The 22,340-nt window shown below is 54.7% G+C and overlaps 7 protein-coding genes across 7 annotated transcripts; 3 read left to right on the top strand and 4 right to left on the bottom strand.

Moving 5' to 3' along the window:
* Positions 1–1,206: 1,206 nt before the first annotated feature.
* Positions 1,207–2,749, bottom strand: CCMA1212_010653 (uncharacterized protein; the record flags this gene model as incomplete). The annotated part of the gene is made up of 2 exons (XM_073707689.1): positions 1,207–2,561; positions 2,617–2,749. 2 exons carry the CDS (start codon positions 2,747–2,749, stop codon positions 1,207–1,209), a joined length of 1,488 nt encoding a protein of 495 aa, XP_073553816.1.
* A 715-nt stretch (positions 2,750–3,464) lies between these two features.
* CCMA1212_010652 (uncharacterized protein) lies at positions 3,465–6,067 on the bottom strand (the record flags this gene model as incomplete). The annotated part of the gene is made up of 2 exons (XM_073707688.1): positions 3,465–5,005; positions 5,083–6,067. The coding sequence occupies 2 exons, from the start codon at positions 6,065–6,067 to the stop codon at positions 3,465–3,467; spliced, it is 2,526 nt and encodes an 841-aa protein (XP_073553815.1).
* A 2,079-nt stretch (positions 6,068–8,146) lies between these two features.
* CCMA1212_010651 (Cell division control protein 16) lies at positions 8,147–9,795 on the top strand (the record flags this gene model as incomplete). Its single annotated transcript, XM_073707687.1, has 4 exons — positions 8,147–8,671; positions 8,757–9,075; positions 9,162–9,579; positions 9,672–9,795. 4 exons carry the CDS (start codon positions 8,147–8,149, stop codon positions 9,793–9,795), a joined length of 1,386 nt encoding a protein of 461 aa, XP_073553814.1.
* Positions 9,796–10,680: 885 nt separating this feature from the next.
* CCMA1212_010650 (uncharacterized protein) lies at positions 10,681–12,213 on the bottom strand (the record flags this gene model as incomplete). The annotated part of the gene is made up of 1 exon (XM_073707686.1): positions 10,681–12,213. The coding sequence occupies one exon, from the start codon at positions 12,211–12,213 to the stop codon at positions 10,681–10,683; it is 1,533 nt and encodes a 510-aa protein (XP_073553813.1).
* Positions 12,214–14,052: 1,839 nt separating this feature from the next.
* Positions 14,053–14,880, top strand: CCMA1212_010649 (uncharacterized protein; the record flags this gene model as incomplete). Its single annotated transcript, XM_073707685.1, has 3 exons — positions 14,053–14,399; positions 14,521–14,764; positions 14,839–14,880. 3 exons carry the CDS (start codon positions 14,053–14,055, stop codon positions 14,878–14,880), a joined length of 633 nt encoding a protein of 210 aa, XP_073553849.1.
* A 654-nt stretch (positions 14,881–15,534) lies between these two features.
* Positions 15,535–18,320, bottom strand: CCMA1212_010648 (uncharacterized protein; the record flags this gene model as incomplete). The annotated part of the gene is made up of 3 exons (XM_073707684.1): positions 15,535–16,044; positions 16,145–18,132; positions 18,197–18,320. The coding sequence occupies 3 exons, from the start codon at positions 18,318–18,320 to the stop codon at positions 15,535–15,537; spliced, it is 2,622 nt and encodes an 873-aa protein (XP_073553850.1).
* Positions 18,321–19,546: 1,226 nt separating this feature from the next.
* Positions 19,547–22,169, top strand: CCMA1212_010647 (Molybdenum cofactor sulfurase; the record flags this gene model as incomplete). The annotated part of the gene is made up of 2 exons (XM_073707683.1): positions 19,547–19,613; positions 19,693–22,169. The coding sequence occupies 2 exons, from the start codon at positions 19,547–19,549 to the stop codon at positions 22,167–22,169; spliced, it is 2,544 nt and encodes an 847-aa protein (XP_073553841.1).
* Positions 22,170–22,340: the final 171 nt, after the last annotated feature.

The raw sequence follows: 22,340 nt of genomic DNA, 5'->3' as shown, positions 1-22,340 counted from the left end.
ACCGTAGAGTAATGCAATCGAGCCATATACAGCTCCAGCTGAGACGAATGAGTTTCGTGTCTCTCTTCTCTCTCTCACATTGTGTAGTCAGTCTCTTGATGCCCGCAATAGGCTTTCCAAGTTTAGAAATCTGACTGCAGTTTCAGTTTCAACTGAAAACTCCCGTCTTTCGCCACAGCCACTGAGCGACATGACAGCTCGTGCCGGGTGCAACGCCCCGGTTTCATTGGCTTCATCACGGGTAAAATAAGCTGATGGTGGCGCCATCCTCCGCTGCCGGCAGCATCAAGAGCAGACGTCGAAGAATGGCCACGACCTCGTCGCCTTGCACAGTTTAGCGTTCAATTCAAGTAGCCTTATCCCTACAGATAATGGCATACCTCAGAGAAAGGGTCGGGGCCAAAACGCTGGCCCGCCCGGGCGTCTCTCGGTATGCAAGATTATCTCGACCTCTCGAGCTTCTGACCCAAAGGATGCACTAGCACCGCTAGCAGGGCGTTAGCCAGCGACTTGTCAAATAAGCCATTCTGCGGGGGAAGTGGAATGGATGACCCGTTTAACCTTTGGCGTTATGTATTACCACGATGCTGAACGTAGGGCCAAATGCAAAGCACGTGGACCCGTGTGACGAGACGGAATGGGAGCTTGTAATCTTCTCTGATGCTGTGACGGTGTTGGTTGGCTCAGCACTATCCTTACGGGTGAGAGGATGCCAGATGGGAGAGATTGGCTGTTCAATCCGCAGATCGTTTCCGAGGCTAAACAGTTCATCGTTTGAAGCAAGAAACGATCGTGGTTGAAGGCGGCGATCATCGGGAGGACGATGATGACAATGATGATGATGTGCCACGCATGACTAGCATCTTTCCAACCTCTTGTGTTTGTCCGTGGCGGAGAAGCAGCTGCCCTGTACTGTACTCGTAGGCCCAAAGCCCTTACATGTGTGCATTTTCCTGATGCACAATGACGATTCGCTGTGGCGACGGGACTTGTGTGCGATTTCTTGCATCACATCCCGATGGGTTGATAAAGTCGAGAGGAGAATAATTCGCCACCAGCCCCTGACCGACGGCAAGGGTCTTTTTGCTCGAGAGGTACAATAGGTACATGTCTGACAATGGCCGAGATCTTCGCAGCAGGTGTTTGTCGATTCATACCGACTCAGCACGCACGCCTCGCAGGGTGAGCAGGATGTTCGAGTGCTCCTCAGCCGCGTCTCTGCCCACACAAACCGCAGACTCCGCAGTCCTGGGAATTCACGTATCCCGTGCCTTCGCAGGACGCGCTGCCGCATCGCCAGCCTGGCGTCGCTGGATGGAGGACGTTTGCGCACACGCCGCATGTCACGGCGGCGTTGTGATTCTCATAGGAGCAAACTGGGCAGGTTGGTGAGGAGCTTGTTTCTGCTGCTACGCTGGCAGTCGTCGTGGTAAGGGTGGCTCTCGAGGGTGTCGAGTTCGTCGAAATCGTATTGCGGTCCGAACGGTGATTTCTTTCGTCTTTGGGACCTGCCGTATTGATAGACATGCCATTTTTGAGATTGATATGGGGGATAGATGAGAGCGAGATGGGCGACGAAATGCCGTCATCTGCAACCTCTGCCTTGATTGACGATCCTGCCCCCTCCCGTGTTACTGCCTGTTCCCGACCGGTGGGACTCGTCTCGGATGGACGAGGGTTGGCATCTCCGCCACCTGGTTCTCGTTTGACCTCTCGCCTCTTGAATAGACCGTGGAGCTGGTCCAGTTCGTTCCTCGCGTCGGCATTATCCGTGTCTTCGTCTTCGCATACCTTGACCATGCCGTGGCCATTTCTATCCACCATCCTGGTGCCATCCACATCGACAGCAGGCTTGGAATCCGCATTTCCGTCTTCGTAGTCGCTGGATTCTTCGTCCCAGTTCTTGATATCCTCGTCCTCTTCCTCTTTCTTCATGCTGTCGTCTTTGCTCTGCTCGAACCGGGCCAGGGCCGCGGCTGCCCGGAGTTCGCGGCCTCGCAAGCTGCCTGCCACCCTGGGCTTCGCCTGCACTCGCTTGCCCTTCTCCAGCTTCACCTTTTCCTCCTCGTCTGCCCCAAGTACGACGCCGTTTTTGCCGAATTTCTTCAGAATCCTCCTCTCCTTTCGCTCCTGGTAGGTCAAGACAGGCTTGGCCTTTCGTTTTCTTCTCCGTGACCGATATGTCCCGCCACAAAGATGCTCCGGGAGCACCTCATCTGCCAGAATGCTGTTCTTTTCCCACTCTCCGGTCCCGAGCGTCGCTCCCTTCCCCCAGAGCCCATCGCCTTTGTAGCCTTCTGCCCATAAGACCTGCATCTGCTCGGCATACTGGTTTCGCACCGCCCAAAAGGCCCTCGAATGATTCATCTGCGCGCAGTGAGCCAGCTCATGCATCATGACCATCTGGACGTAGTTGAACGGGAGCCATCGACCGCTACCGGGCGCCTTGAGGACCAGCTGTATCACCTCCCCGGCATTGAAGTTGCGGCCCACAAACTCTCTGTTAGGGGGGAACTCCTCCAGCGACATGACGTGGATATGGTGTTTGCGCATCACGGGAACTGTTGATGGTTAGTGGTCAGGTCTGAAAGGGCTTGTTGAGGGGCCAAGACGTACGGCATTGCGCTGCGATCCTCTCCAAGAAGTCCTGCGCAATTTTCTCATCTCGGCCCTTTAGTGGTTTGATGAAGACGATGTGAGGATTTGGCTGAGATGTTTTCGCGTTGAGACGCTGGATGCCGATGGGCATGATGAATGGGAGAGGGCCAGTCTAGGGTGTAGGCTACCTAAGGTGAGGTCGAGAAGAAAAGAATGGAAATCCACGCAAGTCCTGGATCCAGTACGACGGAATATTGTGGTAAAGGGAGCGACTGCGATAACAAGGACAAGCTCAAATGACTCACGCAGAATCTGTTTGTATCGATGTTTCTGATGAAATGAAAGTTGGCAAAATTCGTTGAGTCGTGTTCAAATTCACGCGCCATTGTCACACGAAATCAGGTGACCTGTGGCAACTTCCTTGACATCCAAACTGCAAAAGGGTCACTAATCAGCGAATACCTTATCAAAAATTCAAAATGTGCTTTATCTTCAGGAAAAATATATATAGAATACGTCCTCCAATGGTTGGATATGTCTATCAATCAGTCAATCAGATGGAGTGGTGGTGTTTTACTCCAACCAGTTTCAACTCGAAAAAAAAGGGGAAATCTACGTTTGCTCCAAGGTGGTGGTGGTGGCTCAAATTACCAGAGAGCATCGTGGTCTACATCATACTTGTAATCTATAAGTAAGTCTATTCACCATCAGCTCCAAAGCTCATGATCCTTAGGTAGACGGTAAGCAGCTGCGATTCAACCTGAACAGACGACGACTCGAAACCCCCTAATAGTTCATCAACAGAATTGACCACTCATAGCGATTGAGGTCCAGTAGTACGCCGTAGGCTTCGCAAAATGACAACCTCAACTTGTCTTCGCTACTGGTCGCAAGCTGCTCCTCGCCTCCAGTCTGGCTTCTACATTGGCTATGGCGCTCTGCACGGCACTTGTCAGGTCTACATGGAAGAGGGGATAGGCTAGACCGCCGATAATGGCCCCCTTCCGCCTATTCGCAGGTTTAAGAGACTCCCCCAGGTTTTCTGCCTGATTGCCGGGCGTCGGTGCTTCATCTCCCGCCTCCCAGCTCTCGATAATGGCAACGGCGTTTACCGTTTCTTCATCTCCTGGTCTATGATCCATCACCGATGGTTCTTGCTTGAGAGTGTTCGCTTCGGCAACCGCCGCAGCAGATTCTTTCCCGCCAATCTCTGCAACGCTAAAGATGGACTTCCATCTGTGCGGAACGCCGTCTCGGGGCGGCGTGGGTGTGCCAAATCCGCCAGCAGCGAGCGCCCTCTTTGTCCATCGGTTGTTGATGCATGCAAAGTGCCAGTCCACAACGTCGGGGGCTGCATAGACATCAAGCACGTTCCGCACATCTATAAGGCGCTGGACAGAAGTGATGTCTGCGTTGTTCACAGAGCTCAAATCCAGGATGATGGCTTTCAATGTGGGCTTTTGTTCGTGACTCGGTTCCTCCCTCGACTTGCCGGATGCTTGTTGACCTGGACTACTCCAAGGCCTGTCGCCCTTGCGGTCAAAAGCCTCCGGTGTTGATCGACGTGTGTGCGAATATATGTAGCTAGTCAAGTACTCTAGGGCAAAGTTGGCACTTGGATAGTTCAAGCCCTCTGAGAAACGGTAGATGAAGATGCCGGGATAAGGGTTTCCCAACTCTACCTCCGGGTTTGAGCCATCGTCATGGTCAAGTGGTAGGAATATATTCCTGGCGGCGATCTCGGCCGTTTCTTCAAACGTGCCATACTGTCCCACTAGTTGTCGGTGGCTGTCACCGATGACATGATCTCCAAGGACAGAGTGGACCTTGACCTGGCCCAGGAATCGTCCACGCGCCTTCAAGATGCGATATAAGAGGACGAGAGCCGATATACCCACGGTTGCATATAGGCCGTCCTCAATCTGCGAAAAGATGCTGAGGAACACGCCCATGAAGAAGATGAAGACCTCAAGAGGGGAGATTCTCCAAAACTGGCAAAGAGTGCTTGGCGGGGTGATCAAGTCACCAACGGCGTGGATAATGACCGCGGCAAGAACTGCGTTGGGAATGTAGAAGAAGACGTCCGTTAGGAAGTAGGTGGCCAGAAGCACAACCGTTGCGCTCACGAGCCCCGAGGCAGGAGTCCTGACGCCGGCTTTGGACTGGATGGCTGTTCGGCTGAAAGATCCGGTAGAGGAATAGGCGCCGAAGAATGTGCCCAGCAGGTTGGCCATGCCTATAGCAACCATTTCCTGGGATGGGTCAACGGTGTAGTTGTTCACCCGGCCGAACGACTTGGAGATGGCAATATGCTCAACAATCATTACAATGACAGCTGCCGGCAGGTGGGAACAGAGCCTGGAAATAATACCCGAGGGCATTTGGGGAACGCCGATGCACTCGAAGCCTAAGAAACAAGACGCAGCACACGTTAGAAACCAGAGTGGCCGGGGTTGTATGTTCCTGGGGGTTCTGCAAACTCACCTCTTGGAACAACACCCAGAACACGAACTACCGGGTCCCCCTTTCGACCTTTGTTGATCACCCAGCTCACCATTGTATAGAACACAATGACGAACACTGTCCGCATAGTGTTTAGGAAGAAGATGACACGCTTATTGCTTGGCCACCTCTCGGCAGCTTTGGCCAGAGTGTATCGTATGAGATAGAGAAAGGAGAGAGCCGTGAGACCAACGGTGGCGTCTAGTTTGGCTTCGGGCAAGTGCTTCAACGTGTTGACAATGACTCTGTATGCTGCGTCTCTGTTGGAAAAGCTCGTGATGCCGAACAGGGACGGGAGCTGGCTGGCGCCGATAGTGATGGCGGATCCCGTCATGAAAGCAGACAACGAGGTGATGGATATTAGATCGACCAACCAGCCCAGCCGAAAGATACCAATAACGAGAACGAGGCTCCCGGCAATGACTGCAAATCCCGTAGCAACCACGTTGGGTGGAATGTCGCCATTGGAGACACCCATATCAGCTACTACAGTTCCCACGACAGTAGACAGGACGGCTACTGGGCCGAGGGATATGTCTTTGGATGTGCCAAGTATCCAATAAGTCAGGGGCCCTACAAAGGACGAGTACAGGCCGTATTGAGGTGGAAGGTTTGCTAGCAAGGCATAAGCCATCCCCTGGGGTACGAGGACGGCTCCGACGGTGATACCAGCCACAACATCGCCAGCTAGCCATTGGAGGTTGTAATGAGGAAGCCATGATGTGCAAGGCAAAAGCGATTTAAGATAGCCTACGGCCTCGGCCTGCGAGGGCAGCTGATCATGGAGCCATTCTGAAGCAGTAGGTGGCCTATCAAGAGGATTGCGGCTGGAGAACACGGACTCGAGTCCAGTAAACGGGTCCTCGTGCCGGTGATCGTCTTTGTCTTCCTCTTGGTATTTGATTCCTAAGACTCTGGCCAGTGTATACCCGGCAGTGGTCGACGCTCCACTTGATGTGCCACTCATTGCCGGAAGAAAGGTGACGCCTGAACATGCCGCCACTGCGAGGAACGAGGACCGACTAGTTGAGAGACGGTGAGGGAGGGGTGAGAGAGAGCAAGAGTGATATATCTTGCTTCAGTATCCCATGCTTGGCGTCTCCTTATGATGTGTTGGTAACGTCGATCTGCTCCCCCAGAGACCAAGTCAACAGCGAGGGACCGATGCGGCGTGATGTCGGCAGCGGTACGGATGCGCAAACTGTGGTTATAGAGCATCAGCCGAGACAATCAAGATATCGAACTTGTAAGATGTAAGAGAAAACGTATGAGCTGTCTGGATCAACTAGATGTCAAGGCACTCCACGCAGGGGGGACAAGGAAGATGGCGTTTGGTGTTGCGTGAGCTCGGCACCGAGTGCTAGCTGAAGCAGCTAGATCGTGAAATAAGAAGGCTCACCTTGTTGACGAGCAGGAGGAGCCGAGTGACGGAAACGAATGGCACAGCACACCGACAGGAATAGGAAATGCTGGGTCTTTTATGACGGAAGAAACGATGATGCTAGATTGAGGTGGATGTAAAGGAACCAAGAGACGGGCTATTCGACGACAGCCAAGCAAATACCCGTATGACCGGCGTATCGTTTCCTGTTCCTGCCTTGGGATAGTCAATACAGTAGATGGCAGTTGCCGAAGGCCCGTTGCGGGCAGTCGGGAGGCTTGCCGCTTATAACGGATCCATCCGACAGAGATGAGGGGATAGAAGCCCACAAAGAGAGGAAAGGATGCCGAATGATCGCAAGGCGTCTGTTTTCGAGCGTCACGTTCTCCATCGCAGTCCTGTTTGTAAGTGGTATAAGCGCCAAATCTGGCTGCTGAGACGCACGAGCATTGAGCGGAGCGGATACATCATTGGATCGTGGGAGACACCATGGGGGCGAGCCTGGCCTCAGCGGAATCTCCCCACAAAGCACTCAAATGTCGCAATCGCGTCTAGGCCGTTTCCGTTATAGAGCAGCCGGGCCATCTGATACTGAGTAGATCATCCTGCAGAGCGCTGTCATGATGGCAAGAGTCGAGTCAGGACATGTCGCTGCTTGTCGATTAAGTGGGATGGTTGCATCTTTGCGAAAGAGGACATGAAGTGGGTGATCAACCAGCTCTCTTGTACTGTAGGTGCCTATGGGCGGCGTCAAATGCTGCTGCATGCTGGACTTGATGTTATTATTCGTCAACACAGTCCCACGGCTTGCTGGGACCGTCCGACCCTCGAGCTGAGGCGCCTCTTTCGCAGGGAAGCAGGAGATACCCCGAATTGAGACTCGTGAATGACCCGAGCAGGTCTCAGCCGTGTCATGTGTCGCAATGAATGGCGGGCTGGATCGTTGGAAGAAGAACGAGGTCAGCTTCTGTGACGTCTATCCGCAGCTGAAAGTGGCGCCAAGGGTGCTTGAGCCGTGGGCTGAATCGGTTGCAGTGATGAAGCTGAAGTCGAGGGAATGCTTGTAAGTCGGAGTGAGGTTTGATAGAGGAGACGAGATCGGGACTTGGCGCGCCCGATGTTCCGAAGCCGCCTGTAATTCCAGGGCCAGATCAGTGAGTTACAGCGGCCAGGACCCGCTGAAGACTGTCAGTCTCGGGCGTTGCTCAAGTCAGAGCGGCGCCTATCCAGGTGAGGTGCATATGCGCTGGATGAGGCTCTCCATAGAACAAGCGCACTCGACGTCATTCCTCCAAGTCGATGCTGCATATCAGCTTCAAGTCGGCACTGCTATCAGATCTGGCCTTGCCCACGATGGTTCCCGGAGCTGCATTTTCCGAGCCATCTCTTCAACATACCGGACTTCTATCGTATCGCCATGAGTGTCACCAACGCTTTCTGCGGGAAGAAGACGGAATGAAGAATATGAGACGCCTACCGCTGCTCATGGTGGCACGGCAGCGCTGATGTTTTGGCACATGCAGCCGTTTGGTCAGATCCAGAGCTCTCGACTGTCCCTAAACCACCCCACGCCTACAACAACGACAACAACAACAACAACAAACGCGGGCGTCACTTCTTTCACCATCAGCCTCGCCTCTTGTCTCTTCCTCTCAATCGTCAAGCATGCCTGGCCCTCCCGCCCAAGAGGCCCCTGCCACACTCTCGATCCAGCCACTCCAGCCGCCGCCGTCTCCCCAGACTCATCGTGCCCTGCGACGGCTTCAGTCTGCTCACGCCCTGGGAGCCCGAGCTGCCCAGCAGGCGACGCTCACCTCCCAGCAGCGCCGGGAGCGCCCTCTGTCGCCGACCCGAAACGCCGCCGATACCGCAGATGCCATTGCGAACGCTGCTGTCGATTCCGACCCCAATCACGTCGCCAGCGCGAATCCAGACGCCGCCGCAACACACGCGACGGTGCGGGCTCGAGGTCGTGCCAACAGCGATGCGACGCCCCCGCCGCCGTATCAGGCCGCCATTCCTGCAAACCCTCGACGAACCGGCGTCAAGAAGCCCGTCTTTTCGCATGGCCACCTGTCTCTGCAGCAAATCATTCGCGAGGGCCCCAACAATGGCGACTTCCTCGGCGCTTTGGAGAGCGCGAGGTGGAAGGTCATTGACGAGGGCGTCAAGGCAGCGGAGGACGGAATGGTGCGCGCAAGCTGTCTGGCTCTGTAGAGAATGAAGCTTGGCTGACCTGTGTCTTCTTTCCTTGTCGGTTTTGCGCTTGATATAGTCTCCATTGAGGATCTACGTCTGGCTCGTCCTGCTCGACGCCCCGATCATGTCCACAGACGAATACCTCGCCCTCATTCACCGCGGCGCCTCTCCCGCCTACGCAAAGATTCGCAACGACACGTTCCGCACCTTGACCACCGATCCTCTGTTCCGACGCCGTGTGAGCGAAGCTAGCCTGATCAGGCTGCTGAATGCCATTGCCTGGCGGCTTCACGATTCAAAGGAAGACGAGCGCCAGAGTCGTCCGAGTAGTAGTCACTCGTCTCTGCCCGCGCGAGAGGCCATTGGAGGCAATCATTCCGGCCAGTCCCAAGCCAGTAGGTGTTTGACACAGAAAAGAGACTCAGCCTACTCCACTGCTTGGTGCATGAAAACCCGTACTAACGCCTTGTTTCGCGTATAGGGTCTGGCGCAGTCCTTGAGCCGGGCGTGTATGTGCAGGGCATGAATGTCCTGGCAGCCCCTTTCCTCTACGCCGCGCGAAGCGAAGCCGAGGCCTTCGTGGCCTTCCACTCTCTGCTGACGCGCGAGTGCCCCGGCTACATACGAGGCGCCATGGACGGCGTCCACCGCGGGCTCGCCCTGGTGGACAAGGTGTTGGCGATTGTCGATCCCAAGCTCAGCATGTATCTGACGGCAAAGGGGCTGTCGGCCGAGATCTACGCCTTTCCCTCGGTGCTGACGCTGTGTGCATGCACGCCGCCCTTGCCCGAGGTGCTGCGGCTCTGGGACTTTCTCTTTGCCTACGGGCCGCACCTCAATATTGTGTGCATCGTAGCGCAGCTTACCATTATGCGGTCCCAGATTCTCCAGTCCCAAAGGTATGCGTTTCTCCATCTACTCGAAATCGATCGTTGCGCAACAAGAAGTCGGGTATGCATCTTCTAACCTCTTACCTCTCCTCCTCTTATAGCCCAAACAAGCTTCTACGATCCTTTCCACAGATCAACGCCGACCTCGTCAAGAGCATTACCATTAGCATTATCAAGAAGATACCAGACGATCTATACGAAGAAATCGCCACGCACGCCATGTAATGAAAGTTACCCGACGATACGAAGAAAATCGAGCAAAAAGCGCGTCTCTTTTCTCCTTCTTTTACGCTTTCTTGTCTGTCTATTGGTTTGTCACGGATGTTATGAGTTTACATGTTATGAAATGCTATCTCATAGGGAGGCGTGTGTGTGTATCTGGTTTTGTCTTTGTTATGTTTTGGTTAAAATCTGATAGCTCATCTAGAATCGGTCTATAACAGGAACCGATATTATCGTCATTTTGCAGGCCTATTTGGTGGTTTAAAGAACATCGAGGAACCTTTGTCAGTTCAAGAGGCGTAGACACCATTTGAGTCCTCGAGGTGCATCGAATCTTAACACGAGATATCCAGAAGTATGTGTTTTATGATACACTCTATATACCCGTATATGTACTACTCTAAACAGTAAACGTCTCGTACAGAATCCAAATGCCATATCAAAGATCTTGAAGCTCAAAAGTAGAGCAAGTCCATGGCCATGTATCATGGAGCAACCCAAAACGCCCTTTAGCTACTAGAGAAACGTAAACATGCTTTTTTCTGGCGGAGAGAATGAAAAGGAAGACGAAGAACAAGAAAACGCCAGCTGTATCCATGCAGAAACATAATCAGAGAAATTGTATACACAAGAATCGAAACAAAGCCTGATGATGCACCCAAATGGGCGTGGGCACTGAGCCGCTGGTACAAGTAGGTCGTGCTTTTTGTCTGGTACAAGTATGTCGTGCTTTTTTTCGAATCCAACTCATAAATGACTCGACATTGAGGGATGGAACCGGACTTTGGAAGAATCAAGTAAGAAAGGAATAATGCAAATGAAGAGAGCAGAACAAGTCTACCTTCCATCTCTTTCTCTCCTTGTGTTCGTCTCGTGGGCTGTCCCCGTCTAATAAGCGGGACAGCCCCCCTCGGCTCGGCTGAAAGCGTTGGCAAAGAACTCTTGCATGGCGGTGTAGTGAAAGAGAATGCCGCCCAAGACGGCCGCGTGCCAGAGGTTGTGGCTGCCTCCGATGTAGTCGAAGCAGCCGGGAAACCATCTCTCGGGAACCTTGCTGGCGTACACGATGGCGCCGCTCAGGTAGACGAGGAGGGACTTGCTGATGGGCGAGTAAAAGTTGTAGACAAACTCGGGCCCGTGGGAGAAGTACAGCTGCAGGATGGGCATGAACCCCGTCAAGGCAAGGCCGACGAAGAAGCCGACTCTGGCCCAGGCCATGTCGCTGCCGTTGAAGGCGGGATGCCACGGCAGGATGACGCCTCCGATGCCGAGCATGGCGGTGAGGCACATGTATGTCCACCGGCTGATGGGGTCGCAGTAAAAGGCCGTGTACTCGGTCGTCATGATGGAGGCGGCAATGAGCAGCGAGATGCCCGTGTAGTCGACGCACGCAAACATGGAGACGGCGTTGACGTCGGCAACGGCGTTCATGGTGTGCCAGATGGTGGAGCACACCAGCGTCAGGCAGGCCATCATGAAGAAGATGGCGGCTACGACAACGTCCGTCTTGGTGCTGAGGTAGAAGTTGGCGCTGCTGGGGTAAAAGTAGAAGGCCACGGCCAGCACCAGGATCAGGCCCAGGGCATGAGACCAGATGTTGATAAACTCGTTGGACATGTTGAAGACGGATGCGATACATTCAATCTTTGTCTCTCGGAAGCGGTAGCCCTTCTTGATGTGAGGGTTATTCCGCCAGGGCGTGGGCAGTTCGTCGTACAGGAGCAGCCCTCGATCCCGCGCCAGCAACACGGCCTGTTGGATATGCTCCTCCAGAGACAGAGCAGCGCGGACCGCACGCTCGATTCCCTCGTCGACAACCGACTTTGCTCGCTCGATGCTCTCGTTTGCCACTCTGCGGCCCTCGTCCATAAATGCCTCGGCGGCAGTGGCGGCGTTGGCAAAGCCCTGCTCACGCAGCTTGTAGGCGCGGTTCTCAAACTCGGATAGCATGCCCTCCAGCAGCTCGATCCCCAGCACCGCCTTCTCGTGCAGTGACTCGGTCGCCTCCAACGTCTCATGGTAACGGGTCTCGAGGGTTTCGACCATGATGTGAAGCCGGCGTCGGCCGGCGCCGATGACCTCCTCGGACGCCTGCGAGCATCTCGTCCGGACAGCCTGAAGAGTCGAGAAGGCGCGCGATATACTCGAGTCTTTGCTGAGGTCAACATAGTTCTCGACAAACTCCAGGCGACGCTCCAGCTCGGTCAGGAACAGGTCGACCTTGAGCAGCAGGTTCTCCTCGCCCTCCATGATGTGGCCGACGATGGATTTCCGCCGGGGGATGAAGAAGGAGTGTCGCCGTCGTCTTGCTTGCTGAGCCTCGCGGCGCGAATCGGAGCCGCTGGCGGCGGCTGAAGAAGCGGCGTCGGTGTCGTGGCTGAAGCCGCACGCGGAGGTGAGGGCAGTTGTGACGCCCGCCATTTTTGTGGTCGAGAGAGAGGCGGGATGGTCAAGGGATGTCGGACAGTCTCATGCCAGTTGGACAGTCGAGAGGAACAGGATGTCTTGGATCTGAGCCAGACGGGCAGCTGAGAGAGGCACGAGCCTCGACAAGTGCGGATGATTGGCCAAGCCCCGAGGAGGCGAAATGTGAGCGTCCGGAAGACGATCGAAACAACACGTGAAGAGAGGAAGAGAAGCGAGATCTTGCAGCAGGGTGGCCGCAGGGCGCAGGGCGATAATCCTGCTGATCGGAAGAAGCGGGACGAAGCGGTTTGATGGGAGTTTCCGGCAGTGATTGGCCCCAAAGCTTTTAACGTGCCCCAAAGGCTGTTTGTTGAAGGTCCGGTTCGTCTTGATGCGGGTCGCGAGCCTATTTGGGGGGATGTGCGACGCCAGGAGGAAGCGCGATTGGCTGGCGATGGCCAGGGGAATATGCACAAGGAAAAGACGAGGAAAAAGAGCGCTGCTATCGCTAACCGCAAGGCGAGGATATTGCAAGAAGTTGGTTCTGTGGTGTTGAGTTGAGAAAGTGAAGGGAAGAAAGAGAATGAAGGTCTGAGGTCAGCGGCAACAAGGCCTGGGAGTACCTTGGTAGGCACTTCGCAACATGTGAGGCGAGACAAGGAATGCAGGTACCTCCAGGCGGTGGTTAGGGGCGCCGGTACCTCTGGGCTTGGCACGGGGCAGGCGTGCACGGCCTCTCTGCGGGAGACGAATCAGGTCGAAGGGCGAGAGAAACTCAATCGGCTCCAGAGACGGGCAATCCGAACGAAATACGACGAGTGTTTGCATGTACTGTACTATTGCTGTTTAAATCCTTGTGCGGGTAAGCAGCCATGGCCCAGCCGTCGCATTAACTGTCTGTACCTGGGTGCTAACACATGCTAAAGGTACCTTATGTACAGTAATACCTAGCCTCGATTTGTTCCGCAGATCGGACGGAGGTTTTCGCCTTTGTCAGACGCGTTCCACAAGTGCGAACCCCATGTCATCCGCAAACCCAGCACTAACAGCAGGATTATCAGTAGTCGTCCTAATAAATCATCTCGAGCAGATGACCATCCGTATATGAAAAGACATGGCAGTATCAACTGATCCTAATCTGTTGAATCTTCTTCTAGGCATATGGCCATTGCATTAGGTAGCCTATGATGATATAACGAGTACTCGTATCGCTACTCCCTTGTCGTGACGCTCTCAACTCCGCCAAAGCGGCCCTGACAGCTGCAGGTACTGTACAAGGACCAGGCCCGAGCATCGCCAGTTGATTCGACACCGGCATCGCCTCTTCCTCCACACTCTCCTTTTGAATTGAGAAAAGCAGGGCAATTTCCCGCCCTTCCGGCTCCCGAGATGCGTGCCTTGAGATGCCAGGATGAGAATCCCTTTGATCATCATTAGGTAGCAGTGCATGTAAAAACGTACTTGTGCAGGTAGATACACTGGCGGCCTAACGGGACCTCGGATCTCGTGGTACCTTATTGTTGGTCTGTGCAGTTGCGACTTTATTCCCGACCTTCTACAGCCTTGCACTAACGCGACAAAACACCAGCTACCACGACCCATCGCCTCTCAGCCTTGCCTCGTTACACCCCATTATCGTCGATCCATCATCATCCGCCCATCTCTGTCTCATCCTCGAAAACCTCGTCACGTGAAGCTCTTCGCTCCGCCCATCAATTGATCGACCGATTAACCCATCAAGCAGTTGATCAAAACAACCAACCATCTCTCCCATCCAACCATCTCTCCCATCCTCCCATCCTCCCATCCTCCCATCCTCACCACAGCCAGCCCTCCCAAATCCCAACCACAGCCATGGCCGTTCAGAAAATCGTCACCGAGCCCTCCCTCGCCGCCGTCCTCCAAATCTCCGACCAGGCCCGCGACCAGGCCCACGCCCTCCTCCAGCTCGCCGACCGCGCCAGCGACGGCCGCGCCTCCGCCGAGGCCCAGGCCGAGATCGCCAAGCAGCAGAAGCAGCTCTTCACAAACATCTCCCACCTGCGCGGCCTCCACCGCAGCGCCTGCCTGGCCGCGCGCGACACAAAGGCCCAGACCGCCGAGGCGCGCCAGGAGGTCGACCGCCTGCACCTGCAGCTGCAGAACCTGTATTACGAGCAGCGCCATCTTCAGGGCGAGATTACGGGCTGCGAGTCGTACGAGTATGTCTTTCCTTCTTTTCCTTCTTCTTCTTCTTTTTCTCCGCTCTTCCCTTTTTCCTTGCTTTTTCCTCCGATACGCGGTATGGGCCGAGCTGACTTGACTCTCTTTCCTTGCTTCTAGCCACAAGTACCAGCAGCTGCCCCTCATCCCCCTCGAAGAATTCCTCGCCCTCAAACCAGAGTACGCAGACTCCACCGACGACGAGCGCATGTTTGCCCGCATCGAGCACGAGCGGGAAGAGCGCGAGATCCTCGAGCAGCGCCGCCAGGAGCTCCTCAAGCGCAAGCAGAAGCTCATTGCCGAGAACAAGCGGAGGAAAGACGACCTGGCCAACCTGGACCAGGACCTGGAAAAGTTTATCGATGTATGTCTTGTGTCCTCGAACACCCTACGACGCGTACCCTCTGGGCTGCGTATGCTAATTTTGCTTCTGTCTAGGCTGCAAAACCGATTCTCGAATTGTTCGAAAAGGCACCTTGAAAGGTAGCATCGTCTTTTTTTTTCTTCCTTTATTTTTTTCATTTAATGACGGCCATCGACGGCCACTTATGATACCATGATTTTACGCGGTTTCAGTCGCGTTTGAAGCGAGAGAGTCGCATTGTCAGGATATAGGCTGGGAAGAACACGGACAAGGGCTGCATCAGCTCAAGAGTCAATATGTCAAGACCTCAATACGATGAATTCGCGAAAGCCACCACTCCGACCAGCTTCAACCACAGAAGTTGCTTGTACTGCTTGGATACTCTAGAGAGGACTGCCCTCGGCCAATCTACAGAAGAATAAAATGTAGCTAATACCAGTCATTCTGAAGGAGTATCCTTTGCTATCGTGTAAACTACCCTGAGCCTAATGTACAAAGTTGCTCGGGTAATTTGCCGCGAGCCCAAAAATTGACATAGAGCGAATTCCCCAGTACGGACGACTGGCTGATAACATTCACCCTTTTGGAAATCGCATGAGAAATCTCAAAACAGAGGGGAAAAGACAGAGCAAGAAAGAAAGAAAAAGAGAAAAAGAGAAAAAGGAGAGAAACAAGTGATTTGTCTGATCAAGGCGCTGCCGGGGCGCATCTTTGTAGCCCTTACCCTGGCCCTTCGTTGTCCAACGCATTGGACAGTGAGGTAGCTGGGGCTAGTAGTTGAGCTCGCCCCCTCCGCTTCCATTGCCAGACACCTGATCAAGGTCTTCGTAGCTCTTCAAGCTGCGGCCCTGCACGGCCTCTCGGGGGCCGGCAGCAGCAGCGCCGGCTCCGTCTCCCCATCGTGATCCGCCGTTGCGGTTGCGGCCGCCGCCTCCGTCCCAGCGATTGCCTCCACGGCGATCATAAGGACCAGAACGGTACCCGCCTCGCCCGCCAGACATTCCGCCTCGGCGAACGGGCCCTCCCGAGCGGTCATCGCCCATGGAGTTCCAACTATTGGCCTGCATGCCGGCGAACAATGAGGGGAAGCTGCCGGGATTCATGGGGAATCCCGGCATGCCCATGACGCCGTTCATGGAGAAGTTCTGCAGGTTGAAGCCGCGAGGGGTACCAGATGCCGACTGGCCGTTGGTAGGTGGGAAGTGACCGTTTGAGTTTGCATCGGTGCGCGAGGGGGCAATGTGTGCTGGATCGGACACGTATGCGTTGATGAGCTCGAACTAAGATGGAACATGTTAGAGAAAGATCGAGTCCAACAGAAAGAGAGCGATGGGGGCAACACTATCGAAAAGTCGTCATCAACAGGGGGCTTCCACATACCTCTTGCTTCAAGCCCTCCAGCCACTCCGTATGTCTCTTCTCCACATGCTTCCTCCAGAAGTGGTCCTCTTTGAAGAGCTTGGTGCATTCCGGAACCTTGCATCTCCATTTGTGCTCGTCCTCCTGCTTGACATACTTGGTCAATTCCTCGTCAATGGCTTCATCAACAGGCTTACCGCCAAGCTTGCGGATGTCGATTGACTCGGGCTCCAAGATCTGCATCAGCTTGTCCTCAAACGTCTTCACCCAGTTGTAGGCGCGCAGAAGCTGCTGCTCAGACTTGGAGGACGTGTTGCGGAACTTCTTTTCTCCTTCGGCAACCTCCCCGTCGTCATTGTCGGCTTCGTTCCGCTTCTTGTCTGGGAAAGGCTCTCCATTTGCGCTGGCCCTAGCAACGGCCCTAGCAGACGACGAGAGTGTGCTCTGAGGGCGGCGCAGATGCCCTCCTGCACACTTACGCGTGAGCTCGTGCACAGAGTCGCTCTCGAACACGCAGAAGAAACAGAAGTGGAAGACCCTGCGCAGATACTCGATCAGCAAGTCAAGCTGCTTCTTCTTCACCAGCAGGTCCTCGTCATCGACTTCCTCATCTTCCACAGCGCCTTCCTCCTCCTCCTCTTCTTCTCCATCCTCGTCCATCGCCTCGTCCATACCAGGTTCTCGAGTCTTGACCTTCTTCGTTGGTGTGGGAGGGATGGCGGGCTGTAGCCGGCCGGCGTTCTTCAGGTCCTCGACCTTTTCTTCGATTTTCGGGATGGCCTGGAAATCGGACCCATACTCTTCTTCGAGTTTGTTAACTAGGCGCTGAACCAGACGAAGATCCTTTTCAATCCGCTCCGGAGCGGAGAACAAGTCCCAGAGAGCCTTCTTTCGCGGATGATGCGGTGGGTTGTGGACCCCAACGTGGCAGACAAAGTCACCCCTAGACTCGTCTTTGACCGTCTTGCCATTGATAGCCTCCAGGGCCTTCTCCGCGGCAGAAACAGGAGGTGGCGGCGTCTTTATCGTCTCGTCACCATCCTCGTCCTTGGGATCGGCCCGATCCATCGGCAGCGCGCTTTCCGAAGAGGGGTGAAGCATAACCCATCCAATGCGGTGATATCTCTTGCTCGGATTCGGGTCGGACAGGGACAGCCACTTGAACCCGCCCTCTTCCTCACCCAGATTTTCCTTGCAAAAAGCTTCCAGGTTTTGGCGGCTGACGTGAGGGGCAATGGTCTTGATAAGCAGAGTGGGCTGGAACTGGTTTTCGTCACGAATGTCGGCGCCATTTACGGGAACCAGATCGCCAACTCCCAGGATCTCGTTGGCGGCCGTCGCCTCGCCTTCTTCCTTTTCAATCACACCGCCAGCCCCGTTGCTCTCGCTCTTGGGGATTCCCTCGAGAGAGAACTCGTCAAAGGTGCCAGATTCCAAATCCTGCTCCCACTGACTGTAAGCCGATCGTCGGAAATCTTGGAGCTTGGCCTTGAACTCGTCTCGAATTTCAGGGACATAGCGTTCCCTGAACCACTGCTCCTTTTTATGCTCCGCAACGAAGGCTCTGGCCATCTTTGCTTGAAGCTCTTCCTTGTATGCATCGTATGCCACTTGGATCTTGGCTTTCTCCTTCTCTCGCTCCTCCTGAGCCTCTCGAGCGCCTCTGGGTCTCTCAGGCTCTCGTCTCCGCCCAGTCCGGACGCGCTCCTTTTCTTCCTTGATCTTTTCGTTCATTCTCCACCATTCGCCGAAATAGGAGAAACCAACTTGATAAGGAAGCTTGGCCGGATCTTGCAGAGGATTGACGGCAAGACTGGATGATCCGCTGTCCTGTCCAGGCACGTAGCGATCGATATTCGCCGGCGGGGAAGTGATACGACGCCGATCATCTCTGTCTCTGTCCCTGTCTCGGTCATCGCGGCCGTCTCGGCCATCTCTACGAGGTCGCGGCTCGTATCGATCAACGGGAGGAGGGGAACGCGAACGTCGTCGATCTCGGCGCTCATTGCCTGGAAGTAGCAACAGTCAGCAAGCAGTCTCAACAATCAATGGCATTAATTTGATGGGACGAACCAGGAGACCTCGCGCGGTAGAAGCCATCATTTCTATCATCCCTAGTTCGAGAATCATCACGACCCCACGTCCTTTCGGTCGGGGATCGGCCTGAACCATCGCGATAGGATGAGTAGGAGTCCATCGTTGTTGCTCACTTGGCTTGAGGACAAATTGACCACTAAAATAGAGAATTGGTCCCAAGATCGTGTAACATTCAGATGTCGTTGAGCATCAGAGGCATTGACATTGACGGCCTCGAGGGAGGAATCAACTGCAGGAGGGCCCTACTGGATGGCGGTAAACCAGCAGTTAGAAAAGACATTCTGACCCAATGTTGGACAAGTAGAGACGAAGAAAGAGAGATGAGATAGTAGACAAGAGAGAAGTAGAACGGGAACGAAGAGAGAAGATGAGATATGGATTGCGGAGAAACGGATGCCAACTGATAGAACAAATGGAAGGCTCGGCACGTAGGCTTCTTGGGAGGGCGAGGAGAGAGGAAGAGAGAGACGAGGAAGAGAGAAGAAAAGAGGCACAGAATTGCCGATTGCCGAGAGCTTGGTCAAGGGACTGGCAAGAGGGCGGACGATGCGATGAAGGAGAGAGGAAGAGAAGGGGAGCGGGGACGAGAATTGATGCGTGACAAGAAAGGGGGACGACGAACTGAATTGATAAGCGCGGCTGAGGCTAGCGATTGCGCGACGGCGTTGATGCGCCTGGAGGATCGCGGATTGAGATGAAGAGGTTGAGGTTGCAGGTCGGAAGAGGCTGGACGCCATCCTCAAGCAAGGTGGAGCCGAAGACGGCCGCGACACGCGCACTCAGTGAAGCGGCACTGTGCAGAGGGCGCCTAACGGCTGCGATCGGGTCGGCTAAATCGCGCTATGGGGCAGCATCTTCTTCGGATGCATCCCTGGGCAATAGGCGGTCGTTGGGCGGTAGCACAGTGTACGCGCTTCTCGTTTGGCACGGCTTCTCTCCGCCGGCGACACGTATGGCCACCCATGTCTTATCTAATCAGGCCGAAGCTCCCCCCAGAAGCTGGAGAGTGGCGATCTCCGACTCCGATCGCTGTCTTGTCACCGTACTAACAGGTTAACTACCTTAATGTATGGGGTATGTGCATGTGCCCAACATCTGGCTTCAGAGGCTATCATCTTGCTTACTACCCGTACTGCATATCTGCAATCGGCTGCCACATGTACCAGTATATATATCTGACTCGCCTTCTCTTCGTTCCCTATTCCCTGCCGCTCTGCCTCGACAGCCGCTCGCGTGCTCGTAGGATGCAGCAGTTGGAGCCATCATATCCATATCTGGCCGTGGGAATCAGTTGCCAGACGGGCTGACGCAAGACGAATCTCCAAGATGGAGCGATACCAATATAACAGCGCGGTTGAAGCTCTCCGCGACGAGGAATATCCAATGCTGCAGGGTAAGCAAGCACCTGGCTCTCGTGCTATGACATGACATGATAGTGTAGACGTCTCTGACATGTGGCTATCCTTGCTTAGACTCCGTATACCTGGATCATGCCGGATCTACGCTGTGCTCAAAGTCTCTTATGGATGCGTTTGCCAAAGAGATGACCTCGGTCCTATACGGGAACCCCCATTCCGGATCATCAGCATCGCAGCGCTCTTCGTCACGGATTGACCAAGTGCGAATCCGCCTTCTGGACTTCTTCAAGGCCGACCCTGAGCAATACGATTTGGTCTTTGTGGCGAATGCAACTGCTGGCGTAAAGCTGGTAGTTGAGGGCATGAGGTCCTTGCCCGAGGGCTACTTGTTTGCCTATCATGAAGCCTGTCACACGAGCGTGGTAGGGGCAAGAGAAGAAGCACATGAAAGCGTCTGCCTCGACGACACCGGGGTGCAGTCCTGGGTGGGCGGAAAGACCCCGTTCAAGCCAGGGGCTTGTGGCTCTCCCGCAACGTTGTTCGCCTATTCTGCCCAGTCTCATATGGATGGGAGGCGATATCCGCTGTCATGGGCTAAGCAGGTGAAGCACAGCGAGGCTCAGTCTTCGTCTCGGACGTTGGTCCTCTTGGACGCGGCATCGCTCAGTGCCACCTCTCAGCTGGACCTTTCGGACCCTCGGTTTGCTGCCGACTTTGTTGTCACAAGCTTGTACAAGATATTTGGGTTCCCTGACTTGGGCGTTCTGCTGGTTCGTCGCTCTGCTGAGTCTGTATTCGACCGGCGAAGATATTTCGGAGGCGGCACGGTAGACGTCGTGCTATGCGGCGGCGAGCAGTGGCATGCTCCAAAGTCGTACTCTCTTCACGAGCGCCTGGAAGACGGGACCCTCCCTTTCCACAGCATCATCGCCGCTGACATAGCAATATCGACTCACCAGCGGTTGTTCGGCTCAATGGATCAAATCAGCGCTCACACGGCCTATCTCAGCCGCGAGCTATGCCGAGGCCTCCATAGCTTACGGCACGCAAACGGGAGCCCTGTCTGCCACATCTATTCTGGAATACCAGACGATGTGACCGCTGTCAAAGCTGGCCCAGTTGTCTGTTTCAACATCAGGGATAGTCGTGGCTTGTGGATTGGCCTTGCTGAATTTGAGAAGCTGGCCATTCTCCGGAAGATGCATGTCAGAACAGGAGGCGTGTGCAGCCCTGCGGCGCTTGCGTCTGCCCTCGAACTGCAGCCTTGGGAGTTGAAACGAAACCTGTCTGCTGGCATTCGGTGTGGTGAGGATAGCGGCCGATTTACCAACAAGCCCACCGGCATCATACGTGCTAGTCTGGGGGCAATGAATACACTGTCGGACGTTTCTCGCTTCCTTGCCTTTGTGCAGGAGTTCTTCATCGAGGAGACCTTGAGAGTACCCGACCAGATAAATCCTACTTTAAGGTCAAGACTGCCAGATACGCCATCAGGCATGCAGGTCAAGAGCATCACGGTGTATCCGATCAAGAGCTGTAGTGGCTTCACGATCCCACCCGGAGTTTGCTGGGAGGTGCGGCCGGAGGGGCTTGCCTGGGATCGTGAATGGTGTCTGGTCCACCGAGGATCAGGCCAGGCTCTCAGCCAGAAACGGTACCCCCGAATGGCCCTCCTCCAACCTCTGCTGCTTCTCAATGAGGGCGTGCTACGTGTGAGATACCGCGGCAGCACCGCCAAGGGGCAACCTTCGCAAGTGGACATATCGCTATCCAACAATCCTTCTGACTATGACGTCGACTTTCGACAAACAAGCTCCAGGGTTTGTGGCGAGAACATCTCCGCGCAATCATATCTCTCCGAAGAGATCAACAACTTCTTTAGCGAATCCCTAGGGGTCCCGTGTATGTTGGCAAGGTTTCCGGCGGGAGGCCGCGGAGCCAGCAGCAGGCTCTCGAAAGCTCGATTGCAGAAGCACCAGAGGATCGAAAAGGCCCTGAGCGGACAGCCGTCTCCCTTCCCCGGCGTCCCATCTCCGCCCGAATCGGATTCTGAGCAGCAAGTTCAGCCAGGGAAGATTTTGCTTTCCAACGAGAGTCCGATTCTCATGATAAGCGCATCCAGTGTGGAGATGTTGAATCAAGCCATCACCAGATCTGGAGCATCTGCCGTAGACGAATCCGCGTTCCGAGCGAATATCGTCATTGAGGCCGTTCCAGGGCAGCGTAGTCCGCCGCCTTATTCGGAGGATTTGTGGCGGAAGATCCGCATCGGAAATCATGGCTTCAAACTGCTGGGGGCCTGCCAGCGATGCCAGATGGTCTGTGTTGATCAGACGACTGGGGAGAGGAGGCAAGAGCCGTTTGTCACCCTGGCGAAAACACGGCGGCTGAATGGCAAGGTCTACTTTGGTACACACATGCGGCATGAGCAGCGAGGCCAGGGCGTAGACTCGGATGCCCTGAGGCCCACGATAGAGGTTGGGGATGCAGTAGTCGTGGATGAGCAGGAGGAGGAGAAGGAGGAGGAGGAGGAGGAGGATGGAGTGAGAGAACAAGAGAACGCGGAGGGGAAAGCCCCCAACAGAGTTTGAGAGGGATCAAGGCCCGGATGCGATCCTGTCAGAGACGCTTTGCAATATTACACGGACACTTTCAAAAGGCAACATCGATATGCTTACGTTACCGGAGGGTTTGTCCTGCAAAAAAAATCATCACATGCGAAGTAAATCCCTCGCCATGGCGCCCGGACAAATGGATGATAT

Source organism: Trichoderma ghanense (assembly GCF_004382785.1).
Source record: "Trichoderma ghanense strain CCMA-1212 chromosome Unknown scaffold_28, whole genome shotgun sequence".
NCBI classification, from domain to species: domain Eukaryota; kingdom Fungi; phylum Ascomycota; class Sordariomycetes; order Hypocreales; family Hypocreaceae; genus Trichoderma; species Trichoderma ghanense.
Note: the sequence above shows the minus strand (reverse complement) of the source record. Positions and strands in the feature narration are given on the sequence as shown.